At 43.0% G+C, this 24990-nt stretch overlaps 3 protein-coding genes across 4 annotated transcripts; 2 read left to right on the forward strand and 1 right to left on the reverse strand.

The window, feature by feature from the left end:
- Window positions 1–127: 127 nt before the first annotated feature.
- Window positions 128–6085, forward strand: LOC100837648. 2 transcript variants are annotated; one of them, XM_010241541.3, is made up of 12 exons: window positions 128–1309; window positions 1405–1539; window positions 1712–1856; window positions 1999–2280; window positions 2544–2805; window positions 2958–3127; window positions 3216–3326; window positions 3914–3965; window positions 4055–4164; window positions 4273–4401; window positions 4753–4842; window positions 5142–6085. In XM_010241541.3, the coding sequence occupies exons 1-12, from the start codon at window positions 357–359 to the stop codon at window positions 5667–5669; spliced, it is 2967 nt and encodes a 988-aa protein (XP_010239843.1). In that variant the 5' UTR covers window positions 128–356; the 3' UTR covers window positions 5670–6085. The 2 variants fall into 2 exon arrangements, with proteins under 2 accessions (XP_010239843.1, XP_003581171.1); XM_003581123.4 differs by having other exon boundaries at window positions 2961–3127.
- A 9969-nt stretch (window positions 6086–16054) lies between these two features.
- LOC100824649 (uncharacterized protein At1g32220, chloroplastic) lies at window positions 16055–19477 on the forward strand. The gene is made up of 7 exons (XM_003579612.4): window positions 16055–16269; window positions 16410–16503; window positions 16601–16689; window positions 17252–17307; window positions 18042–18188; window positions 18765–18890; window positions 18989–19477. The coding sequence occupies exons 1-7, from the start codon at window positions 16133–16135 to the stop codon at window positions 19267–19269; spliced, it is 930 nt and encodes a 309-aa protein (XP_003579660.1). The 5' UTR covers window positions 16055–16132; the 3' UTR covers window positions 19270–19477.
- A 1212-nt stretch (window positions 19478–20689) lies between these two features.
- LOC100825256 (probable protein phosphatase 2C 39) lies at window positions 20690–24600 on the reverse strand. Its single transcript, XM_024455781.1, has 4 exons — window positions 24325–24600; window positions 22131–23435; window positions 21781–22045; window positions 20690–21080 (listed from the first exon to the last, which is right to left on the reverse strand). The coding sequence occupies exons 2-4, from the start codon at window positions 23295–23297 to the stop codon at window positions 20953–20955; spliced, it is 1560 nt and encodes a 519-aa protein (XP_024311549.1). The 5' UTR covers window positions 23298–23435; window positions 24325–24600; the 3' UTR covers window positions 20690–20952.
- Between the last annotated feature and the right edge of the window lie 390 nt (window positions 24601–24990).

Raw genomic sequence — 24990 nt, forward strand, 5'->3', positions numbered from 1 at the left:
TCACGGAGCCGGCACACAACTGCTTGATCATTATTAAAAATAGCTATGCTTTTGTTTGCTCAGTGTTATCTATTTGCGTGCAAACAGTGGATCTGGACGGGTTGATATAGTAATATCCAAAGATCATCTGCCGAATCCATGTGCTTTTACAGAATTTGCGTGGTCATCATGGTCTCAATGTTGACAGAGGCTGGCAATCTTCCAATGGAAGGAGGAATTCCTTCCCGCGCAAGGAGCTAAGACCCACCAAAATCGCAACGTACTCCTGTCAAATAACTGGCGGGATCATGGCTAAAATATAAATCAAGGACTGGCCTTCCCGCCTCCTGGTGTCTCCTGTCCCCTCTTCCCCTCTCATGGAGGTGGAGCCTCCACCCGAGAACTACCACGGCGACCCCTCCGCTCCCGGCGGCCTGGGATACTTCCACCTCCGCCTCCTCGGCCCCGCCGCGTCACTCCTCCTGCTCCGCTCCGACCGCCTCTACTCCCTCTCCTTCTCCCGCCGCCAAGGTCACCGCCTCCGCCTTCTCGCGTCCCCTGCCAGTCGCCACCTCAGCCGGCGCCGCCGCGAACTTCTCCTCAGCACCTCTGGCTGCGTCTTGCGCTTCACCCACTACTTCTCCTGCCCCGACGCCGTGCGCGTCAACGGCCAGCCACTCCACAGCGGCGGCGGCCCTGCCGATCTGGCCGTCGGCGACGAGGTGTCGCTGCTGCTCCTTGGCGCCAGGTACGGATTCGTGGCAGAGAAATTCGTCTCTTGCGAAAGGGGTGAGAAGGCGGCGGGGCTCCGCGAGGAGGTTCTTGTGCTGAAGGCCGAGTCGCTCCGGAAGCGGCTAAGGGCGATATCAGAGAGCCATGACCCTCTTTCTTTCTTTGGGGGTCCCCATTGTTTAACGGGCGATAGTGCAGATGCTGAGGTGAAAAAAGAAAGACAAGGAGATGGTTTCTTGTGCCTGGACAATCCAATTAATCCCGTTCCTCAGAACTTCCCGAAGGAGATTACTGAAGAGAAATTGCTGCGAGAAGAATGCAATCTTGACAAGGACAAATTGGAACACCACTCTGAAGTTGCAGATAACGATCCTGTTGAGTCGTCTCAAAGGAGCAAAGGATACAACAACGGGAGTGTAGAGCATCACACTGAGGGTTGCTACTCAGATGGGAGCAAGATCTTTCTGAACCGCCTTACCGGCATCAGACCTGACATACGAGCCGAAGAACACAGTGAAGTGACACTTCCACAGCTTCTCCACCCCATTGGCAGCTTATTGCGCGTATTTATCACAACATTCACCTCCGACATTTGCTGGTTGGCGCTCTCCCACTGTTGCATTTTTCCCTTTGTAATGTAGAGAGCCATGATTGAATTCTTCGTGGAAGTGCTAATTTATATACGTTTCTCAGGTTCCTGGACTATTGTAACATTCCCCAGCACCTGCCAGTAACAATAGCATGCCACAACAAGGAGAGATGCTGGAGTGCGAGCCGTGAGAGTAGAATGGCAGCCCCTTTTGTAAACCATCCTAATGTACTATTAGTGTAAGTTGTAACTTTTTGGGTGCTGTTTCAGCTAACGCCGTTCTTTCAATATGTGAGTCTGCAGGTGTAGGCACACCACATCTTACATTTGCATTTCCTGAGCCTTATAGTATAGGAGAACAACATAGGCTTAATTTTCAATACTGATGTTTTTATTAATTTTCTCTTCAAGTTACCCGCAATTCCCGGAAGTGATAGCATTTGGAAAGGATAGGAAGAAGCAAGGAGTTGCATGCCACCATCCAAAGCTCATTGTTTTACAGAGGGAAGACAGCATGCGTGTGATCATTACTTCAGCTAATTTAGTACCTAGACAGGTCAGTGTTATGCTTAAAGCTATAATGGCTTATCTTGAACTTTGTGGATCCTTCCATTTTGCCTGCAAAAGGAATTCTTATTTTTCTTGTTGCCAATTTCTGTTGCTATGCTCTTGCTGAAAGTAAAACTTTTGTTGTGCAGTGGCATCTCATAACAAATACAGTGTGGTGGCAAGACTTCCCCTGTAGGACATCCCCGGATTATTCAGCCATTTTTAGTGCAGTTGAGGAACCCAAATCTGATTTTGCAGTTCAGTTAGTTTCATTCATAGGATCCCTTATCAATGAAGTCCCTAGCCAAGCATATTGGATAAATGAGATAGCTAAGTATAATTTTGAAGGCGCTGGTGGGTACCTTGTTGCTTCAGTTCCAGGGTTGTATATGCCAAGTCCGTGCTATTTGGAGTCCAATTATTGCCTTTCAGTAAGTCTATTTTTTCTGGTGTAATACATGATATAATTTTTTTTATTGAAGCCCTTAGCAAGAATAATTAAACATATAAAGTATCTTGTACTAAACAAAAATATGTTATCTATAATGTGATGTCGATACCCTTGTCCTAAACTAACTTTATTCCTGAGCTATTAACTATCCATTGCTCTAGACTCTAGATCTTTACTGAAATAGTTCTGGCCTAATTTTTTTATGCCTATTACCTGAACAGCAGCTACCGATTGTTTATGCAGGAAAAACATATTTTACATACAAAATCTGCACACAAAATGTTTCTTGGTTCTGTCCAAACATCTGTAGTTGGTTTATCCCACCGGTTTCACATACCATCTGATGCTGGCTCTCAACTGAAAGCCTTGTCTCTATTTCTTGGAAAATGCCGTGAGAACATGCATGGAACTACAGAAGTGATCTTGAAAAGGAATACAAATATTCCTGCAGATGCTAACGCTGTGAGTGTCCTTGTTGGTGATCTGGATAAATTTTCTGAAGAAGGTATGCAAATGGCAAACCTCAAAATGTGTTTACTAAACATTAACTCACAACTGGACGTGCTTTGTGTTTCATGGTTCATGTGCAGAAGAACATATTTGCTTCCCTTTCTATTATTTTGATCAATATTTAATAACCATGGCCAATGCCTTCAGCAGATTCAGTCCAACTTGGTTTCTTGCCTAGAGAGGTCGCAAAATGGGTATCACCGCTTGGTGACCTGGGTTTATTCAGATTTTCTGCATTTATCTACCCCAGAGAAGCCCTGGAAGCCGCATTTGGAGTAACTAACACAAAAGTTCAGTTGCTTCTGTATGTAGCAAAGGTAGTTTAAGAAGTTCTTAAGACACCTTTTCGTATTTTTGCAGTACTTTTCAGAAAACCATGTGGATCTTAAACTCTATAAAATTCAGGGTCCAGAGTTCTCTCAAATTTCAGCACTGATCTGCGATGAGCATCTCCCTCCATTGTGCTCGCTGGTCACATCCTTGAAGCGGAGCCATGGGCTTTGGCGTTTAGAAGAGGTACTAAACCGAACTAAAGTTTCAAAATAAATGATTTACTAGTCCATATTGTTTGTTGAATTAGTGGTATACTTACTCTGAAAGTCTTGAAATTCGTAGCTCCATAACACCAGCAGGTGATTGGCATATTTCACATTCATTTTTATAACTACCATTCATGTGGAACAGTCTTCTAAGTTTCGGTTTCGTATTACCGTGCAATTTTTTATTGCTTTCAACTATAACTAGTATCAGTGGCAGAGTCGATTTGAAGTTTGTAGGGGTGTCTTGTCAGTTTTTTAATACATGGGCACCTCCATTCAACATATCTGATGGTTCAAATAAATTCATAATTTGAAGATCCATATGATACAAATATCCTAAACAAAAAGCACAACATATGAGATTGTACAAGGCTATTATTAACATGAACTCCTCACTGTTCTGCATGCACATGAAATGCAATACAATATTATACTGCTTTGATCAGCTTGGGTTGCTGGTTTAGTTTCCAAAGTTGCTCAATAACGCTCTAAAGTAATCCTTACCACATTTTATGGTTAGTAATATGAACCAATTTTGTCTTAACTGTAATGTATCTGAAACAGGTGCTATCACAATTTAAGTGGCCTGAAACACTCGAGACTGATTTTGTGTACAGTGAGTAAAAACATATATTTTGTATTTTTTAAATCAGTCATCTTAGTCTTGGCTTCTAACTAAACATTTAATTATTTATTATCTTATAGGTGCTTCATCCATTGGAACTTCTATTAATCCACAGTTCATTGCAAACTTTGCTTCAGCTACTGGTAAACGATCCAATCATGATTTTGACTCTGAAGAATCAGATCCGGAGGTAATATTTAAGTGCTTCTTGTAGCTTACACTAACCTAGTAAATTCCTCACTTTTTTTATCCATTCTTCATGGACATAATCATTTGCAATGTTCCTCGATTTTCCTAGTGGGGTTGCTGGACAGCAGGCCATGAGCGAAACAAACCATCAATCAGTCTGTTATTTCCAACAATTGAGAGGGTGAAAAGTGCGGCTTGTGGAGTTCAGTTGTCCAGATATTTGCTTTCTCTACCTGAGGTAGATTTGTCTTTTTCCAGAAATTTAATCATTTTCATACTTACCAATAATAGAGCTCATGATACATTTGCATTATATTTGAAGTGCTTGCATCACAGTTACTTTTATCAGAATCAAGTTTTGCGAATTCTGAAATAATGCACAATGAAACAGGCTGGGCACATCCTTAGACATATAAGCAAGTGATAATGAGGTCGATAATTTATGGATGTTCCTTTTATAGCAGATGTGTTCCAGTGGGAATATTTTTCTTCCAGTCATCATATCGTCTGGAACTTTTGTAGCTCAGTTATCAAAGAATCATAGCTTATTTCTAGTTTTGTACCCATGTCTTGTACTCCATTTTGGCAGAAAACATGGCAAATATTGGGATCTACCGGTATATTTCACGATGCAATCCCACATCCACACGACAGGATAGGGCATCCTATGCATGTTAAGGTATGCTCTTTCCATGGAATATCACAAGCATCCATTTCCTTGTTTAGTCAATGTTGATATACGGATAACAGATATATATTAGGGATGATGATTCGACGCGAATTATTCTTAAACATATATGATTCGAAGGATAATAGTGACAAGGAAGTCAATAGATTGCAACAATTTCTCACCTGAACAGGTTGATGGACTGAACAGCTTATCAGAAATCGATGCTAGTTTGAATCATCACCCCCAATATAAATCCTTCCTAACAACTAATGAACCTCAGCCATGGAATTGACATCATATTCTACCAGGTTGCTCAGAGACGCTTTCAATCTCGGCGAGGTGGCCACTCGTTTGGCTGGACGTACTGTGGGTCTCACAATTTCAGTCCAGCTGCCTGGGGACAACCGTTACGCCCTCCACCCAAAGCGAATCCTACTGAAGTCACCAGAGCAGCTTCTTCTGGGCCAAGGCTACATATTTGCAACTATGAGCTGGGAATCATCCTCATTGTCCCGCCGCCAGGTATGTCAAAGGTCAGTGGAGGAAAGCATGGGATCGACAACATCACCCTGCCATTTGTCATCCCTGCACCGCGGTATCAGCATAGCGATAGGCCCGCAACACCGCTGGCTATGCAAGAAGCCATGGCTGAAGCATGTATTCCTCAGAGCAACGATTTCTCAGAAGAGACTGACGAGGAAATACCAGATGAAGATGATGAGCATGTGGTTGAGCTATCTGACTGTTGTCCTGAAGATAAGGAAGAGGAGAAGATTTACGCAGAGACGCTATGGGGGCAGGTGTATTCTTCACAGAGCCAGGGAAAAGATTCATGACACTGGAGGCTGGCCCTGCAGTCTTGCACAGAAATGCAGCTCTATAGTTCACTGGAAGGGCTTTCAAGGTTAGCATGCTTGAGGTTCACAGTTCATGAGGTGAGAGGTTCCAAAACTTCTTTGAAGATGCAAAATTGCAGGTGAGAGTCAATTAATATTTCTGAACTAAAGCAAATAATTGTCATTGGTTCTCAATTCAAGAGGCGGGCATAATTTGTTTGATGATTAGCTGCCCCAGTAAACAGCATTATTTTTATTGAGGGCTAGCTGGTTCAGTTACCATTAATTGTTGTCGAAATATTACATGTATTTAGACGCTTTTTAAGAATAGAGACATCCATACTTGGACAAATTTGAGACAAAAATTTAGGATTGGAGGGATTATTTTTCATGTTTTACTAAGAAACATTGAAACAGAAGCTAACTGCACGAGCGAGCAACTTACAAATGCTTAAATAAGATGTTCCAATCGTTCTGGAGTCTATTCGGATGTTCTGGGCACATGCTCCCAGCTTGTACGGAGTATTACTACACTAGCTTTGTGCCCGTGTTTTGTTATAGAGTCACATATTCTTGTATGTTTGTGTATTCACATACTTGCCAAGATCAGTGGAGGATTGAGATTAAATGACAACAAGATTGTCCTAAACTAATCAAAGAAAACAGAAGATCATTGCACGAGCAACTAATTAGTGGTAGCTCTAATTTGGTGAGCTTCGTCTTGTCACGGTGTATCGTTCGATCCATATGTCAAGGAAAAAAAAATAGAAATTGTATCCATTTTCCTTTATATGTGTGTTTGACAATTCTCCTGGAATGCACCTGGCTCTGGCTACTTAGCGAGTCCATTGCCTCGATCGATGACGTACTGCTCTCTCCGGCTCGTATTCCCTCCGTTCCGTCTTAAATCAAATTTGTCAAAATATGAATGTATCTATACCCAAAAAACGTCTACATACATGTAATATAACGTGTAGACATGCAAATCAGCCATCAGCATCATCCCTGTAACGATGCCAATAAAGACATCATCATCACCTAGGATGACTTCGACGACCTTGATAATCAGTGGAGGAGCTACAAAAAGTTTTCTCAATTGCAACTAATTAATAACTGATAATATAAAAAAAAATTGTACATAGCTCCACTATCGTGTACTCCGTTATATGAGATGAAGAACAAGAGTGAGGCAAGAAGTTCACACCGCGAAAGTTCTTCCATGGGACTAAGTGACTGCTTGAGAGCGAGGCAAGAAGAATGACATGAAGCCGTTCCTCAGGTACCAGTTCATCCACGGAGATGAGTGGTTGAAGCTCGAGGGCTGACGGTATCTGGTATAAAAAGGTAACAAATAGCTGATATTGTTTTGTTTTGTGCATAACACAAATGATCATATATTTTTATGAAACTTCTTGGGTGATCGTGATATAATGCAATCTATTTTTATTAAACTTATCTAGTTGCAGACGTTAACACTAGTGATACTACATGCTACAACAAGCAAAAAGTTTGTGTATTTACATACTTGCCAAGATCTATGCGAACTTGTGTAGATAATTGGACGTTTATCATTTCTGAACATCTGTGAACTCAGGAGATAGAATTTTGAAAGATAGCACTCTTCTGTTTTAGGAGACAGAGGAGGTATCCACCAACAACCAAGTGGGAGTATTCCCTATTACAACACCATGAATCCTTCGGTATGATCTGGGTTGAATTTATCTGAAATAATGCAGTCCACTCAGTGCATGGTCCCCCCCTAACCTTCCCTTGATGAAATCAATGCATAGCTGTATTTGTTTCAGAATTGCAATTTTGGAGATAGGTGAAGATAACATTGCAATTTCGGAGATTCTTAAATTCGCATAGCTGTATTTGTTTCAGAATTGACTGCTGGACGAGGAACAATTTCAAGTAAGTATAAATTGTAACTGTACTATTCAAGTTTTATGTGGGTGCTTTGATGTTCAATTGTTCTCCACTGAAAATAAACTACGGGAGCATTTATGGAAAGGTTTGCAAAAAAAAAAGACCCTGACACTGACACATACATGACTATTGAGATGTGCTGGATATATGCTCCAAACTTGTATGGCAAAAAACAACAGCACATTTGTGATTTGTGGCGGGCCGATGAATTTTCTAAACCGTCAAAAAGCATAGAAACCTGAAGTTGGCGGAATCGTGAGAGTTGCACGAATGAAATCGATCGACATGCGTCTAATTGACAAATTACACCGCCAGGGGGGTAAGTGCAAAATATCGCGTGGGCCAGTTCTTAACATCATCATGAACGGCGTGTTCTAATTAGAGTTTGGTTAGATAATAGTGGGTCCCACGAGAACTAGCCACGCGGCATATGTTGACATGCGGGCCCCTGAACTAGTTTGACAACACGGCATTCTTCCTCTGTCTTCTTCGTCGTCGCTGAGCTCGAGCCCGCCAGGACAGTCCCAAAGGCGGCGGCGTAGTTATCCTGGAAGACATTTTGTTTGGCTTGAATCGAGTCCAATGTCGCTGATTTCATTCGTTCCCCTTTTCTAGGGTTTGTGTGGGGTGCTTGATTCTAATACCTTGATTTGAGAGATGGAATCACCCGAGGAAGGTCGTACTGAGTAAGTTTATTTCTCTGATGCAGTAAATTCATTCCATTCTCGCCGATTTGATTTCTTTCAGACATTTTTGGTTGCGGGGGGAGGAAATTGATTTGGTTCTGTCGCCGGTAGGAATGAACAACTCCGCGACGGCGAGGGGCCACTGAGAGTGAGGTTTCGTCCTTGCATTGCGAAGCTAGACGACGGCACTGTGAAGTTGATTCAGAGGAATATGCACGTTGATTTGAGAATCAAGGTGGATGCCATTAGTGTTCAAGATTTCATACGGGAGTTGGGTAAGAAGGTGGTTTGGGGTTCAAGGCAAGAGGTGGAATTATGTACCTATGTGGAGAGGCAGAGGGGGCAGAAATACAGGAGAATCACGACAGTACCGCAGCTTGTTGAAGCGATTGTAGCTGGTCGGAGAGCAAACGGGGATCCTGAACAAACAATTTATGCGGAGCTAACTGATGGCAGCGAAGACTCACCTCTAGGAATTGTTCGGTCGCAAGCTGCAGATGCCCTCCTTGATGCAGCATTTCTTGCAGAGAGTCAGCCTGTTAGTAATGTGGCTGATTTCGGTCAGAACAGTACAAATGGGCCATCTGTTGATTATAGTCAAGTAGATATTGATGAGCCAGCAGATTTTGCTCCACAAATTTACTGCGAGAGAAAATGGGCCGAACTTCTTGGCATTCCATTGCCTGATGAGCAACAAACGTTGCCGCCACCCCCTCCTCAACCGCGTATGCCCCCGGAGCAATGCGGTGATGATGAAGATGAAGTTGCCAGGATGTTTGAAGATGGGGGAGATGTAATAGATGACATGCATGAAGAAGAGATGCGCACGGTGCATGATGAAGATAATCCTGATATATCAGTGGGTACATTTTGGTCTAGTATGGAGGAATTGAAGATGGCTTTCAGGTCATATGCTCTGAAGAAAGAGTTTCAAGGTAGGACTGCATGGACTAACAAGAACAGGTTCACTGCGAAATGCAGGGGTAAGGATGGCAATATGTTGCCTTGTCGATGGTATATGTCTGCGAGAAGGCAACCAGACGGGAGGCTCATTAGGGTCAATCGGATGCCACACAAACACACATGTATGTCATCCTCAAGGAAAGTTACAAAAATGACTTTTCAAGCCTGGGTTGCAGAAAAGGCGAAGCCCATTTTGGGCAAAAAACCATACACAACTGCAAAAACACTTCAAGACGACTTGGAAAGGGATTACAAATGCACAATGCGCTATAGCACTGTGTGGAAAGGAAACAAAGAGCCATGAAGGAGCTGTTTGGTGACTGGGGCAATGCATTCAGAATGTTGTACAACTTTAGAGCCGAAATGCATTTGAGGTCACCTGACAGTATATGTGAGATAGACACCTATGTACAAGATGATGGCTAGGTATTCTTTTCTAGGTTCTTCATGGCCATGAAGCCTTGTCTAGATGGTTTTAAAGCAGGGTGCCGTCCATACTTGAGCATAGATTCCACTGCATTGAATGAGAAATGGAATGGGCAGTTGGCTGCGGCCATAGCTATAGATGGCAACAATTGGATGTTTCCAGTTGCCATCGGCTTGTTTCAGTCTGATACAGAGGCTAATTGGACTTGGTTCATGACTCAGTTGCATATGTCATTAGGACACATGAATCCTTTGGCAATATGCACTGATGCTTCTAAAGGTCTTGAGAATGTTGTGAAAATTGTGTTTCCACATGCAGAGAGGAGGGAGTGCTTCGGCCATTTGTGGCTCAATTTGGTTAAGAAGTTTCAAGGAAAAGTTTTTGGAAGAATGTGGCCAGCAGTAAGAGCCTACAGGCATGACACTTTCAAGTACCATATGGATAAGATGTTGTCAGTCTCTGAGGGTGGTTGTCCAGAATTCGGTTTATATATGAAGAACTATCATTTTTTGTTGTGGTACAGATCTGGCTTTCATACAGATATCAAAGTTGATCATATCAATAACCACTTGGCAGAAAGTTTTAATAGTTGGATAAGAGATCTGAAGGACCTGCCTGTTCATGAGCTGGTTGACAACATCAGGATAAGAATAATGAATCTGTTCAATATCAGGAGACAAATAGGTGAGAAATTGCATCATGACAAACTACCAACAGTCGTTCAACAACTTGTATGCAAGAGTAGAGGACTTGGACACTACCATGTTTTGAATGCCTCAACTAACTGTGCTGAGGTTATGAACAAAACGAACACGAGGAGGCATGTGGTGAATATTGATTTACACGAGTGCTCCTGTCTTGAGTGGCAAGCAACAGGAAAACCTTGTGAGCATGCTATAGTAGTGTTGTCTGCGAGAGATCACTTGATGATGGGGGATTTTCTGCATGAATATTACTCAGTGGCCCGGTTTAAAGCAGCATATGCAGGAATTGTGCAGCCATTTACAGATCAATCACAATGGCCTGAGGTGGAACTAGGAGTTGATATGCATGCCCCAAACATAACTAGAAAAGCTGGCAGGCCTAAACAGAAACGTTTTAAAAATTTCTTTGAGCGTGGTGGAAATCCTGGGACGAAAGGTCAAATGAAAGGAGGCAAATGGGACAATGAGACAAAGGAGAAAACTAAAGAGGAGAAGGCTAAAGAGGAAGAGAGACTTAATTCAAAGGCAGCCATAGGCATCAAACACAGATGCAAGAAATGTCTAGAAATTGGCCATTGTGTTAACTCCCCTCTCCGCGTTTCCACTCCACTGAAACCTCGGGGTCGTGGACAAAATAAGACTGCAGAGGGAGCTGGAGTCTGGGATGAAGATGCCCCTCATCTAGAGAAATGCAAGAGTTGTCTAGAACCTGGACATCGTGCTGGTTCTAGTTACTGTATTTTGACTCCACCGAAAACTAAAGGGCAAGTTTTTTCCTATCGTATTTATCAATGTTATCTTCCTATGGTTAAGTTTTGATTCTAACATTCCAAATTTCCAGGGCTCGTGGAAGAAAGAAGAAGAGTGCTGCAGCCCCAGCTGAAAATGCTGAAGCTTTAACCCCAGCTGAAAATGCTGAAGATTGGCCAGCTCCAGATGCTGAAGATTGGCTTGCTAAAGAATGGACAGATCCAAATGCTGAAGTTGCTGCTGAAAATGTTGAAGCTGAAGTTGCCGCTGAAAAAGTTCAAGCTGCTAATGCTGCTGAAGTTGAAGTTCAAATGTTGCACAACAGGTGAAACCAGATAGGGTGAAAAGGCTGGCCACTAAAAGGACATTAAAAGAAAGAGAGCAGCATCAAAACTTTATTCTAAAGATGTGTGGCAGCTGTAATTTGTGTGAGAACCATTTGTGTGAGCTGTGTTTATTTGTATGAGAACCATTTGTGTGAGAACCATTTGGACCAGATTGGTGTGTGTTAAACATTCAGATTTGTGTTAATCACTGATGTAATTTTATTCAATATTGTGTGTGTTAGACATTCAGATTCATGTTAGTTGGTTTTCAACTTTGTTGGTATAAGTTGTGAGATAACTTCATGTGTTCAGCCACTCAGGCACACAAGTTGCAGGTGAAGTGAGCTAAAAAATGGGGCTCAAGCCTACCAAAATGACCCGTTTTGTAGCAACCCTCCAAAAATCGACATTCGGTAAACCGAAAAGTGAATGCCAAAATGAAATCTCCTTGCAAAGTTATTACCACAACCGAAATTTCAACTCATTTTGACAAAGTTAACTTCCTCGAAAGCACATTTTAAATTCGTCAAAATCATACTTAAACCACCTCTTAAAACCACATCGTGACATGAAAATTGCAAGGTCAATGCAAATATGGCGTCTCCTTACAAAGTTCTTGCCACCTGCCAATTTTCAAATCATTCTGAGGAAGTTGATTTTGAAATAATTTTCAAAAAATTCTGACCATTTTCAAAATTTCATACCTTTTGGCATATTTGTTTTCGTTTTACATTCCACACATAATTTGGTACATAAATTAGCCTGCTCCATGCCAAATTTCATATCATTGCACAAAGAATTTCGGCCTATCTTTTCAAATTGGTGCCTCTCATTGAATTTCAAAAAATTTAAAAAATAATATTTAACCGAAAACTCAATTTTTTTTATTTCTCAGAAATACTATCCAAATGGAGGAAGTGTACCAAATTTGAAGTGACTGGAAAAAGGTGTAAGTACGAAATTTGAAAAAGTAACCGGATCAAGAGGAATCAAGTGAGTGTTTCTGAAACGTCTCAGTGAGATGTGCTAGTTTCAACACAAGCTATGATCATAATTATTCAAATTATCTGAAATTTTGCATGATGGCAAAACTTGCCAAACAATTAACACATGCAAGTTTTCAGATTTTTCTGATCATTTTTTCATATTATTATTAATTTCTCAAAATCAATAAACCTTTAAAGTCCCAACAACATGCATGACACGTCTCAAATAATGAATTGAGTCATTTATGGAACTTCTATCACCTGTCAATCAATCCAATGAAACTTTCCTACCACAAGGAACAGTGCATTTGCGAATTGTAGCAATCAGTTTTGAATTTCTAAACGAAATCATGATTAACTCAAAATATGTACGAAATATAGTTTCCTGCCTCCAGAAATTCTGAAATTTGTACACATGATCTAGATCAGACACAAAATAGTCCAAAAAGTTTCATTCAAAATATCATTGAACTTGAACACATAATCGCCTTATTACCAAAAAAAACTCATGAATTTATATCAGTGTCGGTCCTGGAGCATGACCGACACCGATAAACCTTGAAGCCCCATTCGACAAACATTCGAGTACAATCCATTTTCCACCACGGTTTTGAGGTTTCAAGGCTTTATGCTGGTCTTAAACTATCCCATTACTTCCTATATCTCTCTAAACAAGTATTAGAGTCCAACATTTAGCCCATTTTTGATGAATTTAGAAGAATTTTGATTTGCTGCGTTTCTTACTTCAGTGGTGGGCGTTTCGTACGTGCCCGACAGTGATGATTTTGGCGTGCGCTAAAGAAAATGGAGCACAAAATAAAACTTCCTCCACCTTGACTTATTACACCTCACCGACGGCCGACACTTCTTGCCACTCTCACTCGTCCGTTTGCCTTCACACCTAAGCTTCCCCTTGCTCCGCCATTCTCTAGCCTCTTCTCGAATCCACCGATTCTCCATTCTCCCCCAAATCTCTCCCCAAATCCCTAGTCCAATCCAAACCCCAGCACACCCAATCCCTAGCCCAGCTCCAATGCCGGAAGAGGAGGTGGCTCGGATTACGAATGCTCTCGGGAATCTCACCATTAGTGGAGATGGAGCTCAGGGAGTAGGCGCCGGCAGTGGAGCTACGGGAGGAGAAGCCGACGCCGGCTATGGAGCAACAGCTGCACTCCTTGGGGCCCTCATTGCGGTGGTCGGAGGAGGAGCTGCTGCTCTAGCCGCAGCCGGACGACAAGGTGCCTGGGCTGGCGGGCCGGCCGGCAATGCGAAGCCCTTGTTTCGGCAGGCGGTGGGACACTTGCGGCGGTCGGAGGAGAGCCCATCCGAGGAGCCCTTGTTCCGGCGGTCGGTGGTGGCCCGCAGCAGGGACTCGCGGAGGGAGGCCGACGTGCCCGACGCGCGGGCCGTTCTCCTTCCGCCCACATCGTCGTCCTGGTCAACATCCACGGCCGCCCCCGTCCTCTTCGACTTGCTGCTGAGGTGGATATCACCCGACAGACTGTTATCGTTTCATCTGCAGCTCTGGGGTCAATCATTACGGCATTGCTCGGCTCTGTTGCCCGCCTCCGTTTGCTGCGTCTCTATTTTGCAGGTGCTCGAGCTGGACCAAGGGACGATCTTGTGGCCGTCGACGAGGGGCTTGTCGTTGTCGGCATCTGCTTTGGGTACGAAGTTCGGTTGTCTATGCTGGGAGGTATGATGGATGTATACATTGCTCTAGCTTGGTTTGCTACCTGCTTCGTGATTGCCGTGGCCATTGCTTGGTTCCGCGGCATGCTATGGTGATCCCCTAATGATCGAGAGCCCCTGATGATCAGCAACGACAAAAGATGGCATGCTTGGGCGTCTCCTGTTTATTTTGGATTCGGCTCACCGGCTAGATTATCTAGCTAATAGGTTAGTTGACTAGATATTTTGTTCGAGCCTCTTGTTATTTTCACAAGGTGAAATGAGGCTGCTAATCAAGGACCTCTCCCTCTGTTATGGGCTCTCCCCTAATATTTAGCTATGTAACCGATTAGCACTTTCAGAACCTCTAATGTTAGCTATGCGAAGCACTTGGAGAACGAGAACATCTGTTTCCTGCATTAAACCGTAGCTGTGTGAAGCACTTCATTCAGAAATGAGGTTCAGTTTTCTGCATTACACCATTACATAAAGTTACATAAAGAGCTCTCTTACATAAACCATAACATCAAATCTTCCTTCAATCTAGCTCTTATTCTAAAACCAGAGTGCTACATGAACGGGTTCCTGACGACTAAAATCAAACCCAACATGATGATACAAGCATAAAACAGTTTGGCAACTTGCATCTCATCTTTCTTCAACTCAATCAACTTTGTCAGCTTCTCATTCATGCCCTTCACCTCTTCCAAAAGTTGCAAATCTGCCTTTCCATTGCCCTCCTCTACCATTGCCCTCCTCGCTCCTCCATCACATGCCCTTGCAGCTTCCCTTCCATTTGAAGCTTCTCAAGGTACGAATCCATCCACATGAAAAAGCTACATTGTCTCAGTAACTACAAGAACATCAAACATGGCCCATCAATTTCGAGAGCCCATCAATTTCAGTCCCAATTTCACAATTTCAGCCCTTTTAGTGCAAACCCTAGAATTCTAAAATCCCAAATTAAATCAAAATTGAATGAGAAAGCACATGCAATTTACCTTCCCTGGTTGCGGCCGGCTCTCACATTTGACGAATTCACGGCCGAAATTCCCTATCTCCGGTTTCTTGCACGTCAGGTGGACTAGCGGCTCCACCCGTGGGCAATCGGGGCACCGGGTGAGGGGAACCTGCCCATACATCGGCCACGTGCTGCTACGAGTGCTTGACCTTGACATCTTCTTCCCCGAAGATTGACGACGGCTTTTGGGCTAAATTGACCGCGCGACGGCGATGCCCACGATGTGACACTGCCGGGTGCGGTGAACCTCTACTGTGGACCGCGGGCTAGGGCCAGACCGGGGAGCGGCCACCTAGGTCATCTGCCGGGTGGAGCAGCACGGGTACGGAGAAGCGGCGGCAGGGATGGAGTAGCGGCGGCGCGGCGGTCGGTCGGTACAGAGGAAGCAGAGGAGCGCGTCGGGTAATGGGGAACGGGGGCACGGGCTCTCCACGGGCCACCCCTTTTATTTTTGTACTTGTGGGAACCACAAATAACGGTCAATAACTGACATGTCGGGACCACAAAAACCAGTCAACTTCTGACAAGTGAGACCCATGCTCAACGGCTAAGTTATGACAGGTGGGACCCGCATACTAACTAACAATCCCCAGACAACCTCTTAGAACATCCGGATTTAGCTTTTTGCACTAACAGCCAGACGGTGCATTCTGTGACCGCACGCGTCCTCCAACGCTTCCATTTGTAGAACGTATCATTTTGCGCCTTCTTGTGTAACCGCCAGCTTATGGTTTCCAAAAGCAATTATCTCGATTTGTGGCAGCATACACTTGTGACGTGTCCTGAACAAAAGAAAGCCTGAATTTGTGAGGCACACAGTTGCATCTCAACGTGGGCCGCTGTTCATGTCGACCGTGTCACGCGCAGCTCGCGCCACAGCCACAGGACAGCGCCAAGCGAGCCAGCCACCTCCAAAGTCTCCAACCCCACACCGCCCACAGGAAACGAGTCGACGACACATTTGTAGAAGCGGGAGAGGACGCGTCCGGCCTCCCCCTCGATGTCCCCTTCGACACTGCCGCTTGTCCGGCCGCCGGCGCCGGCAAATCCGTCCCTTCCGCCTCGCCGGTGCCCTCCGTTATCAGCAGCGACGCTGCGCGCGGCTCCTGCCGCCTCCGCCCTCGCCCAGTTCTCTAGGTTCTCTCTCCCGTTGCCCTCCCCTGCTCATTTGTTGTTGTGAGCTCTCCTTGAGTAGTTACTGCAAAATCTGCATGTGATGATGCTGATTTCGGTTTTAGCATTTGAGGTGACATGGTCGATTTCTATCGATTGCGCAGGCTGCGCACCAAGTGCAGGTTTTCTGCTTCTGGCGTCAGAGAAGACTACTCTTCTACGCCAATCGATGTTGTTGCCGACGTGAAAACAGAGAAGGCATGGAATTGAGCAGTCGATGTTCCATGTCATTCGGCGCTGTCAAGTGCTGTTCTTTTTCTCCGGTAGGATCTGAATTAGTTCCCTATGCTTGCAGATTGTAGTGTTGGGAGGGAGTGGATTTGTTGGCACTGCTATATGCAAAGCTGCTGTCGCTAAAGGCATTGAGGTTGTGAGCTTCAGCAGGTACAATCTCTACCTTTTTTGTGTGTACAAATGTATGTATCTATATATGTCATGTATAGTCAGGTACATTGTCTAGAGTCTCGACTTTTAAGCTCTACAATTACTTCCTATTTTTTAAGAATATTTAGTTTAGCTTTCCCACCTCATTTCTTCAACCAGCCCCCTTGACATAGTAAATTGGGTGGACCAACTCATCTTTACAGTGTTAGCTTTGTAAAGGTCTTGCAAAATCCCTTGAGCGAGTTGTTCATCAATTCATCAAGGTCCTTTTCCAGATGCTAAATTTCAACAGTCACATGCTATCGGAATTCTCCCTGCTCAGCAAAACCTTGATCCTTCTAATTTTGGGCCAGATAGATAATTTCTGGGAGTGTACATATACATGTTTTGAGGGGATGATTATAGAGGCATTGACGATAAGGGGATTGGAGCGTTTGTTTTTTAATAATTGGGATATATCATCTGTGAAAAAAACATGAGACTTACTCATTCATTATTCTGAAAACCAAATCCAGATCCTGCTATCATTTTGATATTCTGCTTCATTATGCGTTGATGGCAGGTCAGGAAGACCATCTTCCTATGATCCCTGGGCTGATGAAGTTACTTGGCTAGCAGGTACGCTGAGTCAGGACATTAGTCTTTTACCTGCATGGTTAATAGATTTTGCTTGCTCATACTAGCTCTTTTTTCTTGGGCAAGCTGCTCCTCATATTTGTTACATCCCCTAACACGTAACTCAGATAGTTCACTGTTGATTTTAACTGGATTTATGGTTTGGTGTTATGATGGTTTGACTGCAAATCACGCCTTTATGAAATACCTGAGAATACAAATGACATTGTGTGGCAACTAATAAGATTTCATGTGGAGATAGTTGTACAGCAAGAAATACACTTTACATTTTTGTCTTTGGTAGTACTTGAGAATCAAATATTGCATGTATGCCATTTTGTGATTATCACTTTTGGATAAGTTAATATTGTTGTCTCATGAATCCTCTTGCAGTAGATCTGCTGTCATTTTGCATTTGAGTTCACTTTTGGGTAAATTAGTATTGTTGGATACATACATTTGCTTTTATTGCAAAATAGTTCTAAAAACCTATGTGCTTAATATCACTCTTTATTTTCTCCTTACACATGTGGCTTATTACATATGTTTATTCCAGAAAATATCCCTTTAACATTACGCAAAATAGAACGTGTATGAACCTCCACATTTCCCCTGTACCACTTTTTTGTTTAAAGGAGCAACATGTTGATATCATATTTCCAGGGCTCGTTTCCAGGTATACATATTTATTCCTTTTGGCACTATCATATTCATTGAACCATCACATTGTGATGCAGGAGATGTTTTCTATGCAAGATGGGATGAAGTGTTGGTAGGGGCTACTGCTGTTGTGTCTACCCTTGGAGGATTTGGCAATGAAGAACAGATGAAAAGGATAAATGGTGAAGCAAATACCATAGCAGTGGATGCTGCAAAAGAATTCGGTAAGTACTCTAAGACAACAGTGGTACAGGTGCATTGCATGATAACATGGTTTACGATGTTGGGGGTATGTATTTAGCACCAACAGGATCTTGACTTACAACATTATCCCAAATGGTCGCTCATAACTCGCATAATTAACAGCTCATTGTAATATTCTAGGTGGCATATAAATTACTTCTATGTGGTCACTTAAAGTCTTAACATATAGAATATATATGAAAAAAATTCGTACCAAACCTATTTGCTCATTTGAATACCATTAACTCTTGCATTAAACTTTTGACAATCTACAAACAGTTTGTAATTAGTGCAAACAAAAATGTGTACTTTTAATGAATACAACTTATATTATGGGAATTTGAACCTTTAAATTAAGGGGGCATCTGGTGCAATATGAAAACTTAATTGATATTGTGTTACGGGACTTGCTATCCCAGTGAAAGATTGAAAACCTCAATTAGCTTGGGCTTGTCCTTTCTAGAACCATGTTTCCTAGCAGTTTAGCTTACTCTTTTTTTTGTGCTTAAAGAATATAAAATAGCATAACATAAACAGCTTGCTATGTTTTTCTGCAGGAATCCCAAAATTCATTTTGATTTCTGTTCATGATTACAACCTTCCGTCCTTTCTTCTTACCTCGGGCTATTTCACTGGTAAGAGAAAGGCTGAATCTGAAGTCCTCTCCAAGTACCCTTCCTCAGGTCAGAAATACTCCATATCATTCAATCCAGATTTTCTCCTACATTTTTCTTCCATATTATGCTCTTGTCATATATCCAATCTACCGTTTTTCTTTCAGGTGTTGTGTTGAGGCCAGGATTTATTTACGGTAAAAGGAAAGTAGATGGCTTCGAGATACCACTCGACATTGTAGGGAAACCACTAGAGCAGCTACTTTCATCTGTCGAAAATTTCACCAAACCGTTGAGTGCATTGCCTGCTTCAGACCTGATCCTTGCACCCCCAGTGAACGTGGATGATGTTGCCTATGCTGTGATCAACGCTGTCATAGATGACAGCTTCTTTGGCGTGTTCACGATCGAGCAAATCAAGGAAGCTGCAGCCAGCGCCAGAGTGTAAAGATTTCCATACCTGGAAGTAACTTCTGAAGTCATGAGGGATATTCCTGTTCTTGAAGAAGGAAAACAAAATCTTGGGTTATAGTGGATAGTTAAGTCCAAACTCTATGCAGTGCAGTCCTTAGAGAGTTGAATACACTAACAAGTTTTATTCAAAAAGCTGTGGTTCATGGCAGACAATACTCACTTCACCAGGGTTTACCACGTTACACATATGGTAAAACCTGGAGCTACAATGAATACCGGAGTTACGGAACAAGCACACGCCAACAGCAGTCAAAGAAGGCTGGCTGCTAGCTGATCTATTTGAGCCGGGTGCAGGCAAGGCAAAGTTGCAACGAAATGCAAAGTCTTCACCATCAAAACCCCACGTTTATTCAGCCCTAGATGCCTAGTATGGCTTGAGGCAGTCGAATAGGCAGCGGTGATCCGACGAAACGCCTTCCTCTGCCACCGCCGACGAGCTTGACGTGGGAGACCTGACGGTGGACGATGACATGCCGGTCGGTGTCGGGCACCGGCTCGGTGCTCCCGGGCTCTCCTCCCCACACGCCGGCGCCGGACGAGACGCCGTCTGCCTCCGCTGGAGCATCTGCAACTGCTTCCTCTGTTCTCTTCTCACCTCGTTGCGCTTGTTCACGTAGTCCTCGTGGATGAACACGTCCATCGCTTCCTCTGGAACCTGAACTACCCCCGAAGACTCCTCACATGCTACGGACTACTTGAGCACTAATAACACGAACAAAAACGCAAGAGCAAGGGGACAGTTTATACTGCGGATGGTGTCCAGCAGTGACGACGAGGTCGCTGTCGCATTTTGACATTTCTTACAAGGTGTAGGAGCTGGATTGGTCTGTGCCAAGTGTGAAGTCCACAATGCTGGAAAAGGAAATGCTCGCACAACGACATGCCCACCAAAATGCCCTGACTAAACTCCAAATCTTTGCAAGCAATAAGAATGCAGGGCTTTGCTCGTGGGAAAGCAGTAAGCATGCTTTCCTTGGTCCTGTCTGCACTTATGATTCGTATAGCCCGTATTAATCAGGCGTTGCTGTCAGGATTGATGCGTCAAAAAACTGAGGAATTCGTGGTGAGCATTGGCAGAGATGCGGAGGAGTAGGACAACGGTGCGTTCCAGGATGCAGCGACATGGAATTGTCAAGCCCAAAGCACGAAAATACTAGAGGCGTGGAGAGTTTTGGCAGCTGCTTAGACCAAGATTCATCGCTCACCTGTCCACCACAATACCACATAATATGCACTCGAAGTCAGTAAGCAAAATATATCCAACAGGGCAAACACACTAGACAGGCCTTTTTCATGGATCATCTCCAGGTTTCCATGGTATCTCCAGATCAGTAAACAGATGTGCATATTATGACAGCACATGCTAAGTAATTGAAAGTTCAGTTATCCCGTTCTGCTGAATAAAATCATCTTCTTTCGAAATCATGTGCAAAATTAAGACAGAAAAATCTCGAAACACCTTTTGACTTGACAAAAGGTCTGTTCACTCCCAAAATTTCAGAAGGATATATATACACATTATTAAGTTTATTAACTATGGCAGCAGAACCCTCAAAGATTCATATGCTAATACCCACAAAATTTTACCAGCTGATAGCTTGATCTTTTTCCTTTTCTCAAACACAGCTGACAGCTTGTTCTTGAGACATGCGATCTTTCATACTGAAGTCGATGCGCTCACTGTCCTTCGTGCGTTCCCAAGGATGATAACAATGACAGTCACGTCATCATGGTACTTTCTCCTGCTCCCAACAGGTATCCTCATCAACTGTTCAGCTGTCAAAGCTGGCAAGGCATAGGCATAGGAAGAAAGTAGGAAACAGTTAATCTTAATGCACATTGCTTGGTTAGTTGGTTCAAGAAGGATTGGCAAAGATATGCTAGTTACAAAAGAACTGTGTTCACAAATGTTCCTCATTTTTATTTTTCCGAATCGGAGCTACTCCCCAATTTCCATTCAGAAGAGAACGTAAACAACAAAGTCTGATACAATAGAAGGGGGCGGGGGTAAGTAGCGGAACCGATAGGGCTTGTAGGAAACCCACTGTGACTGAGCCATCTCGGCCCAGCCACTATAAGACAAAAACCTACAGCCAAACTATCCTACAAGAGTACGGTAATGGTAGACTTTATAACACCCAGTCTTTGTTCAATTGATCATTATAAGATTTAAGTGTTGGTGGTTTAGGAGACAAGGTAGCAAGAGACACAGATTCAATAAGGCGGTCATACTATCTTTTTAATATTTTTAGTAGGCATGGAAGTCTAGATCATAAAAAACAAGGGGACTAGTAAGATATGTTAGGTTTCCTCTTGGTATCATACAGCTTACTCGCTTAACAGGAATTAATGGTACTTCTATTCCGATTTTAACTTGAAAATACATTTCTACATTTGGTTTGCACATTACAGCATACAGGCCAAACTTGTGTTAGAATCTTAGCAACAACTATTTTATATGAATCGATATAGTTTTGGAGGATACCTGCTTCCTTGGCAGCTTTATGAACAACTTTCTCAATGAGATATTTTGCAGGATCACCATTTGGATTACCATTCATAAACTGATAAACCAATTGGACAACTTCATCATTATTGAAGAAATCAAATAGGCCATCGCTACCAAGCACAACAAACAAATCATCCTCGGTAACTTTGTGGCTCAGCGTGTGTGGATTTGTATATACATAAGGCGGACTGCACAGATTGCGAACTCTGAGAATTCCCATCAGTGCATCATTGAATTTTTTCTGCAAAATGGCATTGAATCATTGGTATTAGTTAAATCATAAGAATGGTGTGGATTTCTTCACATGCAAAAGTATAATAAGCTACCTGCTTTAGATAGCCAACCCCAAAAGCACGAGTAACCTTCAGCTTCCCTTTTACTTTGTTGCCCATCACAACTTTAGAATCATTAGGATGGTCAACTAAAAGTTTTTGGTATTCCAATGGATTTTCAAGTGAGTGGATCTCCGTCAATTGAATAGCTTTCACTGTGTTCATTTCTGCATATGGCATTGAAGCAAGAACAGCTCTACTATCCCCAAGATTTAGAATGCACAGATCTGTTCCCTGAAGAAGCACAACCAGAACGCAGGACCCAACTGAAACCAAGTCTGGTCTGTCATCCATATCTTGTTCAACCATGCATAAGAAGTCATTCTCAGCTTGCTCAACAGCAGCAGTGAGACAATTCAGCACACCAGCACGAAAATTTTCAGAAAGTTTTACATCTTCATTTTCTGCAATTCTCATGGCTAATGTTAACTCACTTTTAACACCATTAAGAGAGCCTTCTGATGAATTGTATAGGCCATCTTGTTGCTTGATACGACACTCCAACAAGTATAGGTAATATACTATGTTGTCATATAGAGTTACTGCCAGAAAATCAGCTGCATCTCGTCCATTAAATCCATCATATATCCCACAGATCAACCATCCATTTTTCTCAGAGCACACAGCTTGGACTCTATCCTCTCCAGCAGCTCCACCAGCCATTTTTACTTCGGTATTAGTCAGAAAATTAGATGATACAGTCGTTGGAGCGCTGGACCTCCAAATATTTTTACTGATTTCAAATATAGAGCTCTCGGCTGATGCAGGGCTGCCTTGTGAGGTGGATAGCAAGTCCAATCTTGACATAGATGGGGACGAAACGATTTTTCTAAAAGAATTTGGAGAATCAAGTTCTGGTAAAATTTCTTCCCCTATAAGACCCTTGCAAATATTTGTATTCGCGAGTGTAAAATTTGCACTAATTCCTGCACCAGATAAACAAGTAAATGAACCATTTCGTGACTTCATCATGGTATTACTTTCAAACCTCATCTGGGGGGAGTTGTCATGCTCATCATTGTCAAGAGGAAAACTCTGATAAGAATTGCAATGATATCCAAAGCTGACGCTGAGATTACTACAACTCCTGACAAGAGTGTCTTCTTCCTCAGAGCTGATGTTGTGATCGTTGTTACCCTCATAAAACAGTTCATCCACCATCTTCTCTACCAAGGGATGTCACTAATAATAGTGCAATACTGCTAACTGCTAACAACTTTGTTTTTGAGGTTCTGATGCTACTCAAATGCCATGCCAAATACAACTTCTGTTATACTTAAATGGAAACGCAAACCAAACCTGTAATATTAAGCCAAGGCATTAGCTAAATACTGAGCCATGATACTGAGTGAAAAGATTGTATTTGGCATAAACATGATAAAACATCTGTAAACAAATATATCTATAAACAAAATTCCAGCTCTTGCGTTCAGCAAAGATTAGATTATTATTTTATTACATTCTTAACCTGCTCTCCAATGGTGTAAGAATCATATGTATTTTTCTTTAGCAAGTGTCAAGTTATAACTGATGGTGTGTGTGCAAGGCTACTTCTAGTATCTTGGTGATATCATGGCCACTGTGGTTGAGCAGTATTTTAGTCCCCTGTAACATTATCGGCATGTTGTTTGACTATCTTCCATCCAAAATCCAAATTCAAGGGATGGAACTTAATCTCCCATTACATGCTGTCCATCAATTAGGAAGCACCAGTTTGACATCTGCATCACGTGTTACTATTTTTTTCCAGTTCCATGAGTATTTGTTACAGTATGACTTAGAATTACAAACAACCTCCATTTGAGTTGAACTGTACAAGAACGCTGCCTTCTTACCAAAAACAGATGGTGTGATTTAATCTTTGTCAATTATGTCCTTTTAAGATACTACACAAGATAAGACACATGTTACAAAGTTCCTGAAAAAACAAATACTCCGATCCATATTAGTTGTCGAAATATTACATGTAGACGCTTTTTAGGCATAGATACATCTATATTTGGGCAAATTTGAGACAATTAATTAGGATCGGAGGTAGTACTACATCTCTGGAGAGGAACCATAAGATCTAGTCTTGCATTTTTTTTCTCCTCGCACTCTAACCAAATCAATCAAGAACGACCCCAGAACTCTGGAGAGGAACACAAGGATAACAACCTCAAAAACCGATTAGGAAGAGAACAATAACCTGAAGTGGGAATGGGTTATTTCTCTTTAAGCAGCGATCCCGCATGCGACACCGCCGGACAGGTATATGAACTTCACCACAGCGGCTATGACCAGTGTTTCCACAAGAGCTAACCTTCTTGGAGTTCACCTATGTACCACAACAACCATGGGCGGAGGACCCAGTAGGGCAAGGTAGGGCGGCTGCCCTACCTTGATTTTTGCCTCAGTTACGGATTGGGGAAGATTATGAAACGGGGAGCTAAAGGGCGGAATCCGTTCGTGGTGTGATGGGAGGAGAAACGGTCGGGAGCGAGAGAATCGAAGGGGAGATCAACCTGCGGTGGAGGCGCTCGCGCGAGGAGGAAGTCGATGGGCGCTCGGCAGCGTGATGGGTGGCGGCGCTCGGCCGAAGAGGAAGAAGATGCAGGAGCGAGGGGACTGGGTCGCTCGGCAGAGGGAGGGAGGGCCGAGGGGTATAGTAGCCCACTGCCGACGAGGCAGAGGGTAGAGGGAGGAAGTAGTAAACGAGATCGAATCATGTAACGGACGGAATACAACTGTAAATCCAGTAATTTAACAGTTTAGTCTACAACGTGAACGTGGTTTAAAAAAGCATCATTTAAGCATGCAAAAGCTCTCATCGGTCGAAAAATGCATCGCTTAGATTTTGTTTGTTTGGGCTTAA

The sequence above is a fragment of the Brachypodium distachyon genome, chromosome 5 (assembly GCF_000005505.3).
Source record: "Brachypodium distachyon strain Bd21 chromosome 5, Brachypodium_distachyon_v3.0, whole genome shotgun sequence".
NCBI classification, from domain to species: domain Eukaryota; kingdom Viridiplantae; phylum Streptophyta; class Magnoliopsida; order Poales; family Poaceae; genus Brachypodium; species Brachypodium distachyon.

What these genes read in the sequence shown, in the direction of transcription:
- LOC100825256 (XM_024455781.1), bottom strand. Translation starts at nt 23,297, where the DNA reads ATGGTGGATGAACTGTTTTATGAGGGTAACAACGATCACAACATCAGC. An exon ending in GGGTTGGCTATCTAAAGCAG is followed by an intron (nt 22,046 to 22,130) that starts GTAGCTTATTAT and finishes GCCATTTTGCAG; the next exon opens with AAAAAATTCAATGATGCACT. An exon ending in TAAAGCTGCCAAGGAAGCAG is followed by an intron (nt 21,081 to 21,780) that starts GTATCCTCCAAA and finishes ATGCCTTGCCAG; the next exon opens with CTTTGACAGCTGAACAGTTG.
- LOC100837648 (XM_010241541.3), top strand. Translation starts at nt 357, where the DNA reads ATGGAGGTGGAGCCTCCACCCGAGAACTACCACGGCGACCCCTCCGCT. An exon ending in TGCTTCTGTATGTAGCAAAG is followed by an intron (nt 3,128 to 3,215) that starts GTAGTTTAAGAA and finishes TATAAAATTCAG; the next exon opens with GGTCCAGAGTTCTCTCAAAT. An exon ending in GGCATCCTATGCATGTTAAG is followed by an intron (nt 4,843 to 5,141) that starts GTATGCTCTTTC and finishes ATATTCTACCAG; the next exon opens with GTTGCTCAGAGACGCTTTCA.
- LOC100824649 (XM_003579612.4), top strand. Translation starts at nt 16,133, where the DNA reads ATGTCCCCTTCGACACTGCCGCTTGTCCGGCCGCCGGCGCCGGCAAAT. An exon ending in TGAAGTTACTTGGCTAGCAG is followed by an intron (nt 17,308 to 18,041) that starts GTACGCTGAGTC and finishes ATTGTGATGCAG; the next exon opens with GAGATGTTTTCTATGCAAGA. An exon ending in CTCCAAGTACCCTTCCTCAG is followed by an intron (nt 18,891 to 18,988) that starts GTCAGAAATACT and finishes TTTTTCTTTCAG; the next exon opens with GTGTTGTGTTGAGGCCAGGA.